Here is a 17,426-nt window from a genome sequence, read left to right as displayed (position 1 = left end):
CTGGGCGGCCTTGTGCTCTCTGCTCCCAACGCTCTGCAGTGAAACTCATCAGTCTCAGCGTGCATGACAAAGGATAGGACCTCGTTTTCAGTGGGACGCCGAGTTAACTTAGTGTTTTTGGAAGTGAAGTGGATTTGTTTCTCTTTTCTGTTCATAGCCATCTCCGTCAGTGAGCACGGTGCCCTGGCTCAGTTCTGCAAAGATGAGAACATTGAATTTGTAGTAGTTGGACCAGAGGCCCCCCTGGCTGCCGGTGAGTTTGTTTCTGTCTGTTGTTTCAGTTTGCCCAGGGCAAAAGGAGATTGCGGGTCATCTAATCCAATTCATTTTAGAGATGAGGATTTCTAATGTGATATTACATTGGAAAAGGACCTTTCACCCTCCTGAAATGTATGGATTTTAGATTTATTTTTCCTCAAACATTGGAAATGTGATGAAAGAAGTCAAATTTGTAGCCATGGAAACATTGTATATGCCTTTATTGTGCTGTCTATAGTAATCCATACATTCGAATATAACAGATGACTGCTTCTGATTTGAATCACGTTAGTAGCATTTTTGTTCATATCCTATAGACAACGTGAAAACCTTAACAACAGTCGTCAGCTTAATCTCAACACAAGTTTAGTCTGATCCTAATTCTTCAGGCTGGAAAGGCACCGTGGGGCCTCAGCTCACCTAAAGCTGCTTGTTTCTCTCCGCAGGGATTGTCGGGAGCCTGGCATCCGCAGGGGTGCGCTGCTTTGGCCCCACAGCAGAAGCAGCACAGCTGGAGTCCAGCAAAAGGTTTGCCAAAGAGTTCATGGACCGGCACGGAATCCCAACGGCACGATGGCGCGCTTTTACCGAGCCCGGAGAGGCCTGCAGCTTCATCATGAGGTAGAGGGGAGGCTGACTGAAGGGCGGCTATTTGTTACGATAGTTAAATATCCCAGACACTCCCTTCTTAAGATTTTATTTATTTACTTTTAGAGAGAGGAAAAGAAAGGGAGAAAGAGAGGAAGAGAAACATCAGTGTGTGAGAGAGATATCGATTGGTTGCCTCTCAGATGGCCCTACCAGGGGACCTGGCCTGCACCCCAGGCCTGTGCCCTGACTGGGAATCAGACGAGCAGCCTTGCGGTTTGCCAGCCAGCACTCAGTCCGCTGAGCCGCCCCAGCCAGGGCTCTACCGGTCGCTTTTGTGTCGCCAGTTTATTGTAAGATCGTGTGGGGCAAAAAAAACTCATTCTATTTCTGTTTCCTTTTTTCCAACATCAAAATTAAAAGGGATTCTGTGCATGTATAGTACAATCTTTTGGCCTTGCAGATTTGGCCAGTGGGGAGTGCGGGGCGAGGGGTTCGAGAAACATCAGTTTGTTGTTCAACTTATTAGTGCATTCAGTGGTTGATTCTTACATATGCCCTGACCAAGCATCAAACCCGCCACCTTCAAGTATTCGGATGATGCTCTAACCAACTGCCCTACCACCCAGGGCAAGGTGAATTTTTTTAATATTTGTTACTGAATAGTTTCTAGGGGGGAAGATACATTGGTTTTGCACTCATGCACTCTTTTCATAGCCAATTGACATACTTGTGCATGGTGGCAACTTACAAAAATCAAGGATATTGATTTTTTTTTTTAAACAGATAATGAGCGAGAATGAGGAAACCTCCCTTGGTGGCCTCCGCCACCACTGCTCAACTCAGTCATGAAATTAGACATCCTTGTCCGTGAGTGTTGACAGGCGCATGGCTTTGCCCTTTTCTGTTGACACCTCTCCCTGTGATCTGGTATTTTTTCCATTTAGTTGAGTCAGCTTCATTCTTTTTTTTTTTTTTCCCCAATATTTTATTTATTTTTAGAGAGCAGGGGAGGAGAAGGAGAAAGGAAGAGAAACATCAATCGATTGCCTCTCACACACCCACAGCTAGGGATCTGGCCAGCAACACAGGCATGTGCCCTCACTAGGAATCAAACCGGTGACCTTTTGGTCCGCAGGACAACACCCAGCCCACTGAGCCACACCAGCCAGGGCAGTTTCATTCTTTATTCATTCTAAGTCCTACAGAGTTTCTTACACACTGAATATTACTCCCCTGTAGCCAGATGCCTTGGGTTTGTAAGGACTTTGTTACTTGCTTCAGATCTCTGGTCTTACTCAACAGGAGAAGGTACCAGAAGCAGCTGTGTGAACTTGGAGAAACGGTCTGTGTGTCCATATTTATGTTGTTCCTCCTCAGCCACATTTTTCTAACTGAGAAATTTCACTTGTGTACAAACAATAATTTCCAGTATTATTCAAGAAAATCTTGTTTTAGCCATCTTCTTTTTCTTCCTATACAATTAAAAATAAAATAGAACATTAGTATGAGTTTTACTAATATTCTACTTATTTTAATGAATCTGGTACAATGTCCATTGAAAACCCGTATGCCAGGCCAAAAAATACAAAATCAAAAAAGAGCAGTGTTCTAATGTACACACTTCTACACAAATAACTTTGGTAACTGCTAGTGAAAAGTGAAACTTTTCTGGCATCTTCGACAGGATTTTCCTTTGCTCTTGGAATGCCTTCTCGTCAGTGACACCGCCTTTGGAGTGTGCCTTTACTCTCCCCTAATCTGTTTTTCTCACTGCATCCTGATATTCCTCTTCTTTTGGTCCAGACCTTCAGGTTTTAAAGTAGCTTCTGGTCAAGGAAAGGTAATTTTTCCACAGCTGGACTTCTGAAAATCTTCCATCTCCCACTGGAAGTCACAGTCCAGGAGGGAAGCAGTCTCATGCTAGAGCTCCAGGGCCACCGAGAAAGCCTGGGGACACTTGCATCAGTCGGCCTCACTGATCACAACCCTGAAAACGCGCAGCCACGGGAGAGGCGGCCTCCCTGTGTGCACAGGGGCTATTTCAGGGGGCGATGGCGATGCGCAGGGAGTTGAGGCGTGAGCACCAAAAGTCACACGATGAAAAGAAGCCGTAATGAATGGGCACTGGAATTCACGTTACCGGATGTTTTAAAGAGATGGAGGGGCTGGTTTTCAATTCCATTTTGAGCACATAACAACTATTTTTTTAAAAAGGGGATTGCAGGGAAAGAGTAAAAAGAGTATTTAAAGCGTCAAATGACCCCCCCTTTGTTCCTGATAAACCCCAATCACATCTTTTTCCTCCATTCCCAGTTCTCTTGGAATGTTATTATCAGCAATTCTCTGACCTTCCAAGAGAAACCCGAGTGAATTCATTGGAACGCCCTGTCTTTCACAGCTGGATTCCTTGAGTTTCTTGAGATGTGTTGTCATTTTAACTTGGAAGGGAGTCTTACTGCTAGCCTGTCCAGTGACTTTGAGTTTAATGTATTCTCCTCCCTTCTTGTCCCCCAAGTCTTCAGTGGAAGGTTTTGCCTCCTTGTCAGACGTGGTGATGGTGACTTCTCCCTGGGTCTCCACACAGCAGTGGCCTTAGGCAGGCGGAACCTCGCGCCAGTGGGACATACAAACCCATGTCTCTCCCACAGCCACATCTTCTACTTGAATGAATATATGGTTCACCACCTTGTATTTTAAAAATAATTCCACTCCCACTCTACAACTGCCTTAGTCTTCCAAAGATGTTGCCAGTATGATCTCATAATAAATGAAAGAAAAGGAAATGTATGTGCAGTGTGATCACAGCTACAAAGGAATGCGTGGGGGAAATCCTGGTGGGAAGTACATCAAAGTGGTGCTGAGCGGTTTTCTTCTTTCTGCCCTTCTCGGTGCTATGGCCTGTCCTGACAAAATCCCAAAGCAGCCTGAATTTTTAAACTGTACAGTTGGCAGGCTATTAAAGGTGACCCTGTGTTCACAGTGCAGACTTCCCGGCCTTGGTGGTGAAGGCCAGCGGCCTTGCAGCTGGGAAAGGGGTGACTGTCGCCTCGAGCAGAGAAGAGGCCTGCAGGGCGGTCCAGCAGATCATGCAGGTCAGTCTCTGGAAAAACGCACAGTTTTCTAGTCACACTGGGTACCGTTTATAACTTCCTGCTCATGGGTTCACAAAGCACTCCTCAAGGGAAGGAAAGTGTACCCCACAGACACACAGGTAAGTTCTTTCTCGTAGTGCATTGTGTTATAATCCATCCCCATGAAAGTTATGGCAGACCTACACCAGTGGCTAAACCGTGCCGCCATTCTTGGGAATGCGCTCTAGCACTGTGTTGTCTGCTGCTGGAAGCGGGGGATCCTAGACTGTAGAGAGCGCAGGTAACTTCTCAGTCGTTCATGAGGACCGAAGTCTTCACCCTTTGCGTCCTGCGTCTCAGAGGAGGGAAGCAAAGAGTTAATATACTTTGCTTTTCCTTTCTGGTCCATCTTGATCTCTGTGGGTTTCCTGTAGAAATCTACTTTCATAGACATTCTGTAGTGGAATTTTGTGGGCAAACATCGTTATCCTCAGAAATAACTAAATGGTGACGGAGAAACCACCTCTTTCTCCGTTACCTTTCCTCCGTACCTGTGCTAGCTCTCTATCATGGCCACTTTGAAAACAGGAAACATGTGATTATTTCCTTGAGATTCTCAGAAAGGGAGAGAGAAGTTGCAGTGCCAGCGAATCGGTTCATAATACAAATGATAGAAAATAACAACAGCCAATTAAGTAAATGATAAAAAGCTTACGGTTTACTTTTTTTACTTTTTTAATCTACAATAAGGATAAAACTTTTGGCGCAGCTGGAGAAACTGTTGTCATTGAAGAACTTCTTGAAGGAGAAGAGGTGTCTGTAAGTGTTCGATTTCGGGACCTTTATGAAGTGCCAGGAGCTATGTTATCTGACCACCGAGCCCCAAGACACTTAATTTATTCTGGTTGTTTTCTCTAAAAGCACAAACCCAGCAGTTACAAAGGAACATATGTATATATGCTTAGCGTTTGAGATGCAGATGAAAAAAGAATGTATCCTCTTACGATCATCCCCAGTGTCTCAGTAAGGGACTTGGATTTGTATCAAACATTATTTAAGGGAGGGAAAGGCGGACATATTTTACTTGGAGAGTAGTTTGATTTTTTAACCTAGCCTGATTTCTTGAGGCAGATAGCTTAGGGTTATTTATGTTTTGACTCATTTTACTTTAAAAAAGCGGAGCTTTTCCTGTAAGAAGAGTTAGAGTACATGTTCCCCGTATTGATCCATCCTTGTACTCCCTGGTATCTGAGGTAAGTGGACCACCTTGTCCTCTGTGCAGTGCCTGTGCTTCACCGATGGAAGGACTGTGGCTCCCATGCCCCCGGCTCAGGACCATAAGCGACTGCTGGAAGGAGACCGCGGCCCCAACACGGGGGGCATGGGCGCCTACTGTCCGGTGCCTCAGGTGCGTCCCGGGGCTCGGCCGAAGTTCAGCAGGGATGGATGGGCCTTCTCAGAGAGCCCTAGTGCTTTTCTGTTGATGGTCGTTTTTAGCTCTCCGAGGTTGTCTTTCCTATTTCCTAAAAATAAAGTTAAATATCTACTTGATAAAGGGCCACTGCAGGGATTATTAGAATTTATGAATTTACAGTGCTCGTGCCATCTCAGGTAATAAATAAAAGCTGGTTTTCATTTGTCCCCTCTCATTGTCCCGTGCAGCACTGCTTACAGGGGGATTTTTGAAAATACCAGTTACATTCACATATTTCTGTTTGTTCCCAGGTTTCTAAGGATTTGTTGCTGAAAATTAAAAATACCATTCTTCAGAGGACAGTGGATGGCATGCAGAAGGAGGGTGTCCCCTACACGGGTGAGCGTGGCGACCCTCTGTGGGCGCTGGGCGCAGAGCGACTTGACTGCTTTGACAAGCCTCCCCGCGTTCTCTTTTTCACCGCCTATGAGTTGGCCACTCCAGTAACACTTGTTATGGCTGTTCCATACCTTCTCGTATATTGGAAGTCTGTGTCCTAATTTTCAGTCACAGTACAATGTCTTCACACCATGGCTGGTGTGGCTCAGTACATTGAGCACTGGCCTGTGAATGGAAAGGTCGCAGGTTCGATTCCTGGTCAGGGTACATGCCAGAGTTGCAGGACAGGTCCCCTGTTGGGGGCGTGTGAGAGGCAGCTGACTGACTGATGTTTCCCTCCCTGTCTTTCTCCCTCCCTTCCCTTCTCTCTGAAAAATAAATAAAATCTATTAAAAAGTACAATGTCTTTAAATGTCTTTTTCCTTTTTAATGAAGGTGTTCTCTATGCTGGTATAATGCTGACCAAGGATGGCCCAAAGGTTCTGGAGTTTAATTGCCGTTTTGGTGATCCGGAGTGCCAAGTGAGTAATAATTTAAGGTAATGTAAAGTATTGCTTTGTAGAATCTCAGGATTTATGAGCCTTGAAATAATTGCCTTTGAGAAATACAGTTGAACCAGAACAACACAGGTTTGAACTGTGCAGGTCCACTTATATGCAGATTTTTGAAATTAAATATACAATCAGCCTTCCCTATTCCTGAGTTTTGAATCTGTAGATTCAACCAACTTCACATCAAAAACTGTTTTCAGTCCACGGTTGGGAATCCATGGATGCGGAAGACTGACTGGTTCCATTGCTCTTCGCCATTTTATGTGAGGGACTTGAGCGTCTACAAAGACCCTGCAACGGGGTCCTGGAGCCAGTATCCTGCGGATGGGGAGGGACAACTGTCGTTAAGTTTTGGGGGAGTCATAAGTCACATGCGATTTTTGACTGGGGGGGCTGGGACCCTGGGACGTTGTTCCTGCATCCACTGCATGTGCAGGTGTTGCTGATACCCCAGTGAATAAAATGTCTAAGAACTACAGTTCCTCCCATTTGCCATGCGGATGCTGTCTTTCCAGGTCATCCTCCCACTTCTGAAAAGCGACCTTTATGAAGTGATCCAGTCTACCCTGGACGGCCTTCTCTGCGCATCTCTGCCGGTGTGGCTCGACAGCCATGCGGCCGTCGCTGTCGTCATGGCTGGTCAGGGCTACCCAGGGGCCTGCGCCAGGGGTGTGGAGATAACAGGTGAGTGCCGGGAGAGGGGCCGGTGCCGGGAGGCGGGCCGCCAGGGCCGCCCCCGTGCTGTTCCGCTCCTCTCCCCCCTTGGCTCTGCTCTGCTCTGCCTACGGCTGTGAAGCCAGTAGCAGCCTTTCAGGGGTTCTGCCGTCATCATCTTGCCTGTTGGACGTGGTTGTTCAGCCCTCCAAAATTACTAGATTTAAAGAACTGCAATCCAGTCCTGGCCAGTGTGGCTCAGCGGGTTGGAAGATCATCCCGTAAACCAAAAGGTCGCTGGTTCAGTGCCCGATCAGGGCACATACATAGGTTACAGGTTCGGCCCCTAGTCGGGGCGCATACAAGAAGCATCTGATCGACTTTGCTCTCTCACATCGATGTTTCTCACCTCCCTCTCCCCTCCTTCCCTCTCTAAAACCAATAAGCATGTCCTCAGGGGAGTATTTGAAAAAATAAAAAAGAGCTGCCATCCATTCCCCTTTTTGGACAAGAAAGACTGGCATGGGCCTGGCCAAGAGCCAGGAAGACACTGGAACTATGTGAGAGAAGAACATTAGTGTGGCCTCATCAATGAGATAAATTTCAGCTGTACTCTCTCGGAATGATCACAAATGGAACCCCAGTTTGCAGTGCACTCTGAGTCACCTGGGTGGCAGAATTCAAACGCTTTCACAAGTGTGACCTTCTCTTCTGTTTCTCTTTACAGAGGTGAGGCAACTAGATAAATGATGTTAAACAGACCAGTGTTTTAAAATGCCAAATAAGTCCCAGTGCCGCGGCCCAAAGGCAGGCCTCCCTCGGAGCCTCCACGTGTGCTGGAGTTAGACGCCCCGCTTCCTGTCTCGCCGAGATGAGAAGCCTATTGCCCCGTGAATCCCACACACAACAGCTGGACAGTCAGGAATCGATTGCCTTTTAAAATGAACCCAAAAAGGGAAGGGATAGAACCAAGACCCGTTGTGTTGGTGAAATTTCTCTAAGATTAAGGTGGCAGGTAGAACACTCATTGCTGACAAGGCAACACTGGGCATTACCAATACCAGCAGGCACTTGGGTGACTGACGGAGCACCGCTGCGTGATGAAGACACTCAGGGAAGGCCTGGGCTAACCAACTACCACATACGATGATGCTTAAATCAGATTTGTCTCAAAATTCAATAACATATTGGGGGAAAGACTAAGAATATGTTTTGCATTGCAATGATTCTGTTGGTCATTTAAAAAAGAAAACACCGTTACTTGGATAGCTGTGATAAAAGAAATTCCTTTACTCTCTAAGTAACAGATGGGCTCAAATCCAGAATTACTCGTTGATGTTTAGGTTCCACGCCCTTTCTGCTTATTTTTTTCTTTTTTAAGATTTTATTTATTTATTTTTAGAGAGGGGAAGGGAGGGCGGAAGAGAGGGAGAGAAACATCATTGTGTGGTTGCCTCTCACATGCCCCCTACCAGGGACCTGGCCTGAAGCCCAGGCATGTGCCCTGACTGGGAATTGAACCAGCAACCCTTTGGTTCACAAGCTGGCACTCAGTCCACTGAGCCACACCAGCCACAGCTAACTCTCTACTTTTAAGTCTCAAAATTTTCAGGGCTTAGATTTTTTTCTCTCATTGAAACGATAGTTCCTACGTGAAATGTATGATAACACAGGGTTTTAGAAATTTAATTAGCACTCTAGAGCAGAATAGACTGTTCTTCGGAGATAATGTCTATTTACTATTATATTGCATTAGTACCTTCCTAATAGGATTCCTGTGAAGATTTGTTGAAGTGAAATAAAATTCTTTTTTTAAAAAAGCAAAAACACTTCAAGAAATTATCAGCCAGTTCGCCAGTGTAGAATATTGTTACTACCAATACTAAGCCCAGTGCACCACCTTGCAGGGTTTGCTGAGGCCCGGGCTCTAGGACTGGAGGTGTTCCATGCAGGTACAGCCCGAAAAGATGGCAAGGTGGTAACTAACGGAGGGCGAGTCCTTGCGGTGACAGCGGTCCGGGAAAATCTCATCTCTGCCCTTGAAGAAGCCAGGAAAGGATTGGCTGCTATCCAGTTCGAGGGAGCTGTTTACAGGAAGGACATAGGCCACGGAGCCGTAGCGTTCCTCCAGCAGCCCAGGTAAATGCCTCCCCACGCAGTGAGGTTTCAAAATGGCAGCGTGGCCACCCAGGGCATCCTGTGGGCCCTGCACCAAGTCAGTCTGTATTGCCTCCATGGGACTGGTCCAGTTTGGGTCTGCATTGAGTTTGACGCAAAACGATTTACAGCAAAATTCAAATGAGATGGAAAAATCTTCATGGTAGCGCCTTCCATTTGAAAAGTTTGGGAAAATCCCAGAGCTATTAAAAGACTTTTCCCATTGGGCACTTTATACAATCATTTGTGTGTCATTGTAAAATAGGGAAAAGAATTTTATTCTTTGAGTTATCATGTATTTAAATGTTGCTGTTACTTACAAGTGCTGGTCTTGTTGAAGAGTTAAAGATGAAAATACCAGTCACCTACTTTTGCAACTTGGTTTGATGACCCTGTATACTCAGCCGTCTTCTTTGTCACTGCATTTACTCCCATCACTGAGATGTATTTTTCACCCTGTTGATTCATTTATTGACATGTGCAACTATTCCTTTGTAGAAATCAATAAACTTTTCACGGCAAGTGTGAGTGTTTGCTTTCTTAACTATATCACAATCACTGTTCTTTGTTGAGTTCATCTATGAGAAATGAATAAGTTTTAGGACAAAACGAGAGATTTTTTAGCAACTTAATTCAAACCGTACTGCTACCAATAGGCAAGTTTTCAAAGTTTAAATACTGGCTTTTTTTTTTTTTTTTTTTTTTTTAGAAATAGTAACATACTAAAATTTTATTTTTTATTAAAATGACTGGATTCCATTGAAACAATCTGTTTCAAGGGAGTGCAGCCTTACTATTCTGAGTTTTTTAAAGCTGATGGCGTTTTAAACCGGTAGAACCACGTATATTTGTACCCTGACACACTGCTTTTAATAAGACTTAACGTGGTTCTTCATGGGTCACTGCATCCCACGCAGCCAAAGCTCCCATTGGTGTGAGGCGCGGCGGCTGCGGGTGTGGTGCGGCTCCCACGCTGGAACTCGGAGTGCACTGGCCGTTGCGCTCGCCCTGTGTGGGAGATGAGGCACCAAACGCATGGCCGCCTAGTTTTCCCCACAGGTTTTTTTGTTTTTTTTTTTTTTAATCTTAACTGTCTTCAGCTATTAGGAAACTGTTACAATTCTCTCTTCTTTCAGTAAGAATGCAGTCTCATTATTTAGGGGTTTCTTTGTGGAGTCCTTAGGATCCTAATTTTTACTTTTTTGACTTAGTTTTGACATTCCTTTTCCCATTCCAAAATTGAACAGAGAAAGGTTGTAGCAAATGTCAGTACACTTAGCTGCTTGTGGGCAGCACTTACGGAAGAGCTAAGTTAGAGATGTCGTTCTCCATAGTGATGATACCGCCCTGTCACCTGGGGGTGGGGAGAGGGGCTAAACATGTCCACTTCCAGGGCCATCAAAGTCTGAAGGGGGCCCAGCACCTCAGGGACTGAAAATCACTAGGCTTGTCTCCTGCTATAAATAATACTTTAAGATTAAAAGGGTTTTCTTTGACATTTAGATGATGTCCTAGGTTTAGTTTTGTTTGTTTAATTCTTTAGGGGCCTGACTTACAAGGAATCTGGTGTAGACATCGCAGCTGGAAATATGCTGGTCAAGAAAATTAAACCTTTAGCCAAAGCCACCTCCAGACCAGGTAAGTCAGATCCTGTCCTTTGCTAGTTCATTAACTTGAACAAACATTGTGGATTGATTTGGGCTTTGCAGTTTACAGCGGAAGATGTTCCAAATTAATGCCAGTTTCTGTGAGTCTTGCCCAGTAAGCCAGACAGACCCACAGCCTTCTGTTTTCTTGTCTCCAGTTGTTGAGAAAAACATTTCTTGTATATGATGTTAAACTCAAAGGGATACATCTGCCCCTTTAATATTTAAAAAATTATTTTTTATTTAAAATTACTTAATATTTAAAAAATAAAGCAAAGCTCTTGAGCATTGCTTTAAGTGTGTGGTCCTCTCTTCCATTCTCTGGAAAGGCACCATGAAGGAGGGTTCTACATATTCATGTTTACCTGATCTGTAGAAATGCATCAAGTCATTAATTTCCTCTCCCACAGGCTGTGATGTTGATCTTGGAGGTTTTGCTGGTCTTTTTGATTTGAAAGCAGCCGGTTTCAAAGATCCTCTGCTGGTCTCCGGAACAGATGGCGTTGGAACGAAACTGAAGGTAACCAGACATCTTTGTGAACAAAGGCCTCTTGTGGAAGACAGAGGGAATTTACTGTATGTCAAGTAAATCTTTTTCCCCTTTCGACGTACAGGCACTAAAGTAGACCATACCAAATAACCATGTAACATGACTAAAATATCTACATGTTTCTAACAGTACAGCTGGAGCTACTGCTTCTTGCCGTGTATGATGTGCACCCACATTTTTGGCTTAAGCTTTCAGGAGAAAAATTTTTTGTTTCAATTTTTTAATTCAATTTTTTTATTTATTTATATTTAGAAACAAAACCAATTATCGCATTCCAGGATATTACTTTGTATACAGATGCCATTTTTGATTTCTAGAGTTACATTTTTAACAGAAGCATAAATAAAAGAATTAAAAACAGTTATATAAATACAAAATTGGTACTACCCATGTATAACACGCATCCTTATTTTTCCCTCAAAAGTTTGGGCAAAAGTGCATTATACATAGCAAAATATGGTGTATCTGGATGGAAGGGTTGTTTTAGGGTATAAAAGGAGCTAAGGAGCTTCTCAGAATTGGTGTTCTTTTGTCTTCAGGTGTTCAGAGCAGCTAGCCAAAAGCTGATAATATGTGTTAGCCTCCACTGCCAGATGGCAGGTGGTCACCCGGAGCTTAACCTCCTGCGAGTGTTTCTGTTGTTCCGTAGATTGCCCAGCAATGCAACAAGCACGATACCATCGGCCAAGACTTGGTTGCTATGTGTGTAAATGACATTCTGGCACAAGGAGCAGAGCCCCTCTTCTTCCTCGACTACTTTTCCTGTGGGAAACTCAACCTCAGCACCGCGGAAGCTGTCGTGGCTGGAATCGCTGAAGCGTGTATGCAAGCCGGGTGCGCGCTCATTGGTATGACCACCCCTGTAACCCTGCGTCCGTCCCACTGCGCCGTAGCCCTCTGTGTAAGTGTGACCGGTGCAGCTCACGGGAGAGACTGGAGGTCACAAGACGAGGTCCACAAACCGCAGACCACACTGCCTGAAGGCAGCTCGGGCCCTGGTGTCCTGAGGCCCCTCCCCGGGGGTGTCACCCAGGTTCACGCCCTTGCGGCCCGCCCGGCCTTCCTGGTCTCCCCAGTCTCTGGTCCCGTGTCCGCCCCATCTTTCTCGCAGCCTCAAGGCCAGATGGGGAGGGGCTTGTTCCTCCTCCCTGGCTCGGCAGTGGAGACAGGTGGGGCCGTGGCATTCTGAATCTGGAGTTTTATTTTCCCTCAGAAGGACAAAAACTATAATGTGCCCAAAGTTTATGGAAACATTGCTTAAATATATACGAGAATTTTGAGCTAAATTTATCTGTATGTTGACAAAGGAAGAAAACTACCTCTTTTATATGTTACCGTTCCCACGCACGTATCTGTACTGGAAGCCAAAACTGCCTTTTCAGCCATTTTTTTAGAACAGTTACTTACTTGGAGTTTGTGTGCCTAGATCCTGTCCTTACACGAAGTTGTCATGAAGTCAGCTAGGGGGTGTTTTTGAGGCCAGGGTGTTCCGAGTTAGGCGGACTGATTGAGTCACTCGGAGCCCTTTCTGCCATCTCATCGCGCGCAGTGATTTTTCAGCCAGCACCCACAGGGACTTCTGAAACATCCGGTACCGGGCCCTTTAGTCAGGCACTGCCCTCTTTCCCCTTAGATTGTCAAATTACAAAGTGACAACAGCCCATGTGACTACAGCTGTCTGGTATGAATCCCCTGTCTCAAACCATAAACATATAGGTCATGTAATAGCGTTGCACCTTATTGGCCATGTCACATGATATGGTTGCACCTGATTGGTTAATTCTTGGTATCAGAAATCCTTACATGCAAATACAGGCACCTGAATTTTTACCAAAAAGCCACTTTGGAAGAAAAAAGATAATTCCTTTGCCCGCGCACATGTGTATGTATAAATCGATCAAAATTATACCTATTTTTTATTGTCCTATCAGCAAAAAATAGAGTATTTTTTATGTGCTGCGGCATTTTAGTAATTATATGTGCCATGAGATGAAGACGGTTGAAAATCGCTGATCTGGAACATAGAGTGGTTGTACAGAGCAAATACAAGTGACAGCAGTTCTGAAACGAGCCTGCTGTGGAAGTCACATCGTATTCTCCTGAGCATCCACCTCGTCAAGGTAACGGTGTCCGCAGGTCACACTCGGCCTTCGTGGGAAAGAGCCGCACTTGCTTGAAAGGTCTGTTAGGCAGCCAGTAGAGTGCCTGTTGGCGAACGTTCGGGACTACAGCCACACGGTCCATTGTAGCTGGTGTCACTGCCTCCTGGACAGGTGTGCAAATATCAGGATTTCCTTGTTCTTGTTTGATGCCCTGCCAGGAGGCGAGACGGCAGAAATGCCGGACATGTATCCGCCCGGAGAGTATGACCTGGCCGGCTTTGCCGTCGGCGCCGTGGAGCGGGGCCAGAAGCTGCCTTGCCTGGAGAGAATCGCAGAGGGGGACGCTGTCCTTGGAGTGGCGTCGTCCGGTCTTCACAGCAACGGCTATAGCCTCGTGAGGAGAGTTGTGGCGAAGTCTTCCCTTCAGTACTCCTCCCCGGCACCTGCTGGCTGCGGCAGCCAGACCTTGGGTAACGGCGCTTTCGTTTTAAACCCTCCTGCTTGGAGGTGCCTCAGCAGCCGCCTGGGGGGTTAGTCCCTCGCGGCTTAGAGTGGGGTCAGTGGCATGGCCGCACGGCCCTGTCTGGGCGTTATTTCAGGACAGGAGTGTCTGCGGGGCCACAGTCACCCTCTTGTTTCAGTCCTGTTTCGTGTGCTATGGTTGTACAGTCGCAGGCTAAGCTTTTGTCTCATCTCTCCCATGAACAGGGGACTTACTTCTAACTCCAACCAGAATCTACAGCCAGTCGCTGTTGCCCGTCTTACGTTCAGGACACGTCAAGGCCTTTGCCCACATTACTGGTGGAGGATTGCTAGAAAACATCCCCAGAGTCCTCCCCCAGAACTTGGGGGTGGATCTAGGTGAGCTCGCTAAAACCCCGGGGGGCTCTGGGGGCAGCCAGTGCACACCCGGCATTTCCCAGGCAGCTCTTATCATTGGGGTTTCCTGGGGAAAGCATAGGGCTGACCCCTTTCTACCTTTTTTTGCTCTGTCAGCCACATCTGTAAGGCACAAAGCCCTCTGATATAATGGGCTGACATAAGGTGACGTGCTGTAAGGTCCTCCACGGGGGCTGGTCATCTCAAGTCTATCAAGATGGAACCAGGATCATGCCAAGAAGGGCAGAGGTGACTGCCAAATAGTCCTGGGCAGGAGAAGGAGGGGAGCCGAACCAAGGCGTGGGAAGGAGGCACATTTGAGAAGTATTTTGTGCTTAGAAGGAAAAAGAAGTCCCAGGTTTCTAGCTAGGCAGCAGGTTTCTAGATGAGCAGGTGGCAGCATCCCTAACACAGGAGGAAGCGCAGATTTGGAACAGTAAGTGGAATCTAGTGTTTGAAGTCTCCAGTGTGTGAGTCACGGGGAGTCTGCAAACAGAAGTTGAGATTGAGTGTAAGTTGGATGCCCGTAGGCGGATAGTGTTAGCTAATGCCGAGAGAGTAAAGGGGCCCACTGGCACGCCACACACCTGGGCAGAGGCGGAACTGCTGGAAAAGAACAGTCAGGTGGAGTGAGCCTTGGAAGAGCACCCCCAGCTCCCAGCAGGGGTCCGAACCTGACACCGGTCAGGAGCAGCGGAGACCTGAGGCCAGGAGCAGGCGCGCTGAGCGGTGTGTTTCAGAGTCAGGCCAAAAAGCAGTTAGGTGAGGCGTGCGGTGCGGGGAGAGATGCAGGCAGGGCCAGGAGAGGGCTGCTGCCGGCAGGAGAGGGGAAACGAAGGCCCACGGCAACCGCGAGGGGCCGCGTTCCCCTCCCCGTTCTTACAGCAGAGAGACAAAGGCCGAGGCACGGCTCAGGCTGTTGTAGTCAGCCAGCGTCCGTCGGTTTGACAGGGGAGAAGCAGAGCCCATGTAAAGTAGCACCTTTCCCCAGCGAAGTACGACAGGCTGGGTGAGGGGGGCCTTCCTGGGGTGTGGGGCTCAAGAGAAGCGGGCACTACAGCCGACAAGGTCAGAGACAGGAGCGGGACAGCAAGGCGGTCCTGACGGGGAAGCTGGAGCCGTGGTGTCGTTTTCTCCCCGAATGAGAGCCTGTACAGCCTGGAAACAAGAACAGAAAAAAGGAAGGGATTGGGTCGATCCAGTTGGGCAGGGCAGGCAGAGGGGCCAGTGATGGGCCAAACAGCGGGGGCGCAGGTGAGCGGCCCTGCTGCCTGACGCTAGCGGTGGAGTGTGCAAAGCCAGGGGAGAATCCAAAGAGTCCAGTTAGGTGGTTGTGACAGGGAGGACCGGGGCGAGGTAAGCTAGGAGAGTGGCCGGGTGGGGCTGTGCTCCGGGGGAAGCCGGCCAGACAAGCCAGGCAGGGTGGGGCTGCACAGGAGTCCCTCCAGTGGTAGGGTCAAGAGTCGAAGGGTCTGTGGCAGGGTCGAGTCCGAGGTTTAAGACGTCCCTGGGGTAGAGGTGCTTTCTAGCAGGCCTAAACAAAACCTTAAAGCAGTGATTGCCTCCTTCAGTCGTTCAAAACAGCGGCAGGCTGAGGAGCGGGGTGCAGAGGCGGCTCTCAGAGGGCCATGTGAGCTGCCTCTGCCTGCGGGCCCTGGCCGCTGCTGGCCGAAAAGAACACGGCGCTGACCACACCAGGGCACGGAGCCGATGGAGCCAGGTTCCTGAAAGCCGCTGTGTTCTGAGTTGCACACGTGTCTGTGTCCCAGTAAAAAGGAGACTCGGTCCCTTGCCCCGGCCCCTGAGGCTTCTTCCAGGAATTGAACTTTGACAACAGACCTGAGTAAGGAATCCTCAGCGTTAAAGTTACAGCTCATGTTATGACTGGCGTGATCATTTGTAGAAACTAGGCTCTCAGCCTGTCCGTCTCTTTCTCCGTAAATACTTTGTAAATACTGGGGGAAATATCATAGTTGGGTAATCTGCCGTTTATCGTCCATTTACTGTGTCATCAACATCTCCCTGTCATAATAACATCATACATGATGAAGAAGATTCCACCTTTCATGGACGCACCACTCTCTGGTTTTAGGTCGCTGTTGACTTTTGACTGTTGATAAAAGAGTGAACATCATAGTAAGTCATTTGAGCTCAGCTTTTTTTTTTTTTTTTTTTTTAAGATTTTATTTATTTATTTTTAGAGAGAGGGGAAGGGAAGGAGAAAAAGAGGGAGAGAAACATCAGTGTGTGGTTGCCTCTCACATTCCCCAACTGGGGACCTGGCCCGCATCCCAGGCATGTGGCCTGACTGAGAATTGAACCGGTGACCCTCTGGTTGAAAAGCTGGCGCTTAATCCACTGAGCCACACCAGCCAGGGCTGAGCTCAATTTTTAAGAGTGAACATTTCCCAGCTATTGGAAATGGAACTAAATCTGATAGGGAAAAGAGTCATAGACATGTAGTGCCTCTTAGAAATTATATCAACTCTAGAGCATTAAAAAACTAAGTATCCCACAGATACACCAAATCAGTTAGGGGGCTGGATAATCAACCTCATTGTGCAATAAAAAGCTAAGTTCACAGTGGCTTCCTTAGTATTACAATGAAATATTTAAGTCAATATAGTTTTTGTAAATCGAATCCCATAACTATAGATCCTGAAGAAACTTTTGTTGTATTATTTGTGATTCTAGAGGATATATCCTTAAAACAGGCCTAAGCCTAAATTTTTAAAAATAAATGTAGAGGGATAGAGTATTTGATTGTAAACCTTTCATAAAAGGTGACTTCTTTAGCAGCATGTGCGCTTCCTTCCCACCCCATGTAAGCCACCTAGTTTTACATTGAACCACCGGTGCCTCCTGGGCATCGCTGAGACCCAGCTAGCCGTTCCCCAGGGGCAGCACACCCGTGTATACGGGGGCTCAGCTGCTCGCTCATCCCGTCCGTGGGGGAGTTTTAAGGACCTGGATAGTCAGTGCAGCCCAGAACCTCCCTCGCTTGTGAGCACTGGCCAGGTGTGTTGACAGAAGTGCCCTCAGTGTCTGAGGCGCCCGGGGGTGTGGGCCGTCCGTGGCCTCACCCTGCCTGGCACGGCAGTGCTGTCGCATGTGCGTGTGCACACACCTTCCCGCTCTACGTGCAATGGCAGGC

The 17,426-nt window shown here is 47.1% G+C and overlaps 2 protein-coding genes across 3 annotated transcripts in view; one reads left to right on the top strand and one right to left on the bottom strand.

Moving 5' to 3' along the window:
* GART (phosphoribosylglycinamide formyltransferase, phosphoribosylglycinamide synthetase, phosphoribosylaminoimidazole synthetase) overlaps positions 1-17,426 on the top strand; it is a 30,229-nt gene that overhangs the window by 5,965 nt on the left and 6,838 nt on the right. For both annotated transcript variants that reach the window (XM_054578032.1, XM_054578025.1), the window contains exons 3-16: positions 158-253; positions 705-879; positions 3,830-3,941; positions 4,671-4,739; positions 5,203-5,328; positions 5,646-5,733; positions 6,169-6,254; positions 6,800-6,968; positions 8,846-9,077; positions 10,639-10,733; positions 11,152-11,261; positions 11,941-12,139; positions 13,612-13,863; positions 14,102-14,254. In XM_054578032.1, the coding sequence (XP_054434007.1) occupies positions 158-253; positions 705-879; positions 3,830-3,941; positions 4,671-4,739; positions 5,203-5,328; positions 5,646-5,733; positions 6,169-6,254; positions 6,800-6,968; positions 8,846-9,077; positions 10,639-10,733; positions 11,152-11,261; positions 11,941-12,139; positions 13,612-13,863; positions 14,102-14,254 (1,962 nt within the window). The remainder of the gene's footprint in view (positions 1-157; positions 254-704; positions 880-3,829; positions 3,942-4,670; positions 4,740-5,202; positions 5,329-5,645; positions 5,734-6,168; positions 6,255-6,799; positions 6,969-8,845; positions 9,078-10,638; positions 10,734-11,151; positions 11,262-11,940; positions 12,140-13,611; positions 13,864-14,101; positions 14,255-17,426) is intronic.
* Positions 3,094-3,503, bottom strand: LOC129073589 (small ubiquitin-related modifier 1-like). The gene is made up of 2 exons (XM_054577243.1): positions 3,477-3,503; positions 3,094-3,417 (listed from the first exon to the last, which is right to left on the bottom strand). Exons 1-2 carry the CDS (start codon positions 3,501-3,503, stop codon positions 3,094-3,096), a joined length of 351 nt encoding a protein of 116 aa, XP_054433218.1.

This window comes from Pteronotus mesoamericanus, unplaced genomic scaffold (genome assembly GCF_021234165.1).
Source record: "Pteronotus mesoamericanus isolate MK-2021 breed Mesoamerican mustached bat unplaced genomic scaffold, CSHL_Meso_final contig_116, whole genome shotgun sequence".
Lineage (NCBI taxonomy): Eukaryota > Metazoa > Chordata > Mammalia > Chiroptera > Mormoopidae > Pteronotus > Pteronotus mesoamericanus.
This window is presented reverse-complemented; position numbering and strand designations above follow the sequence as displayed.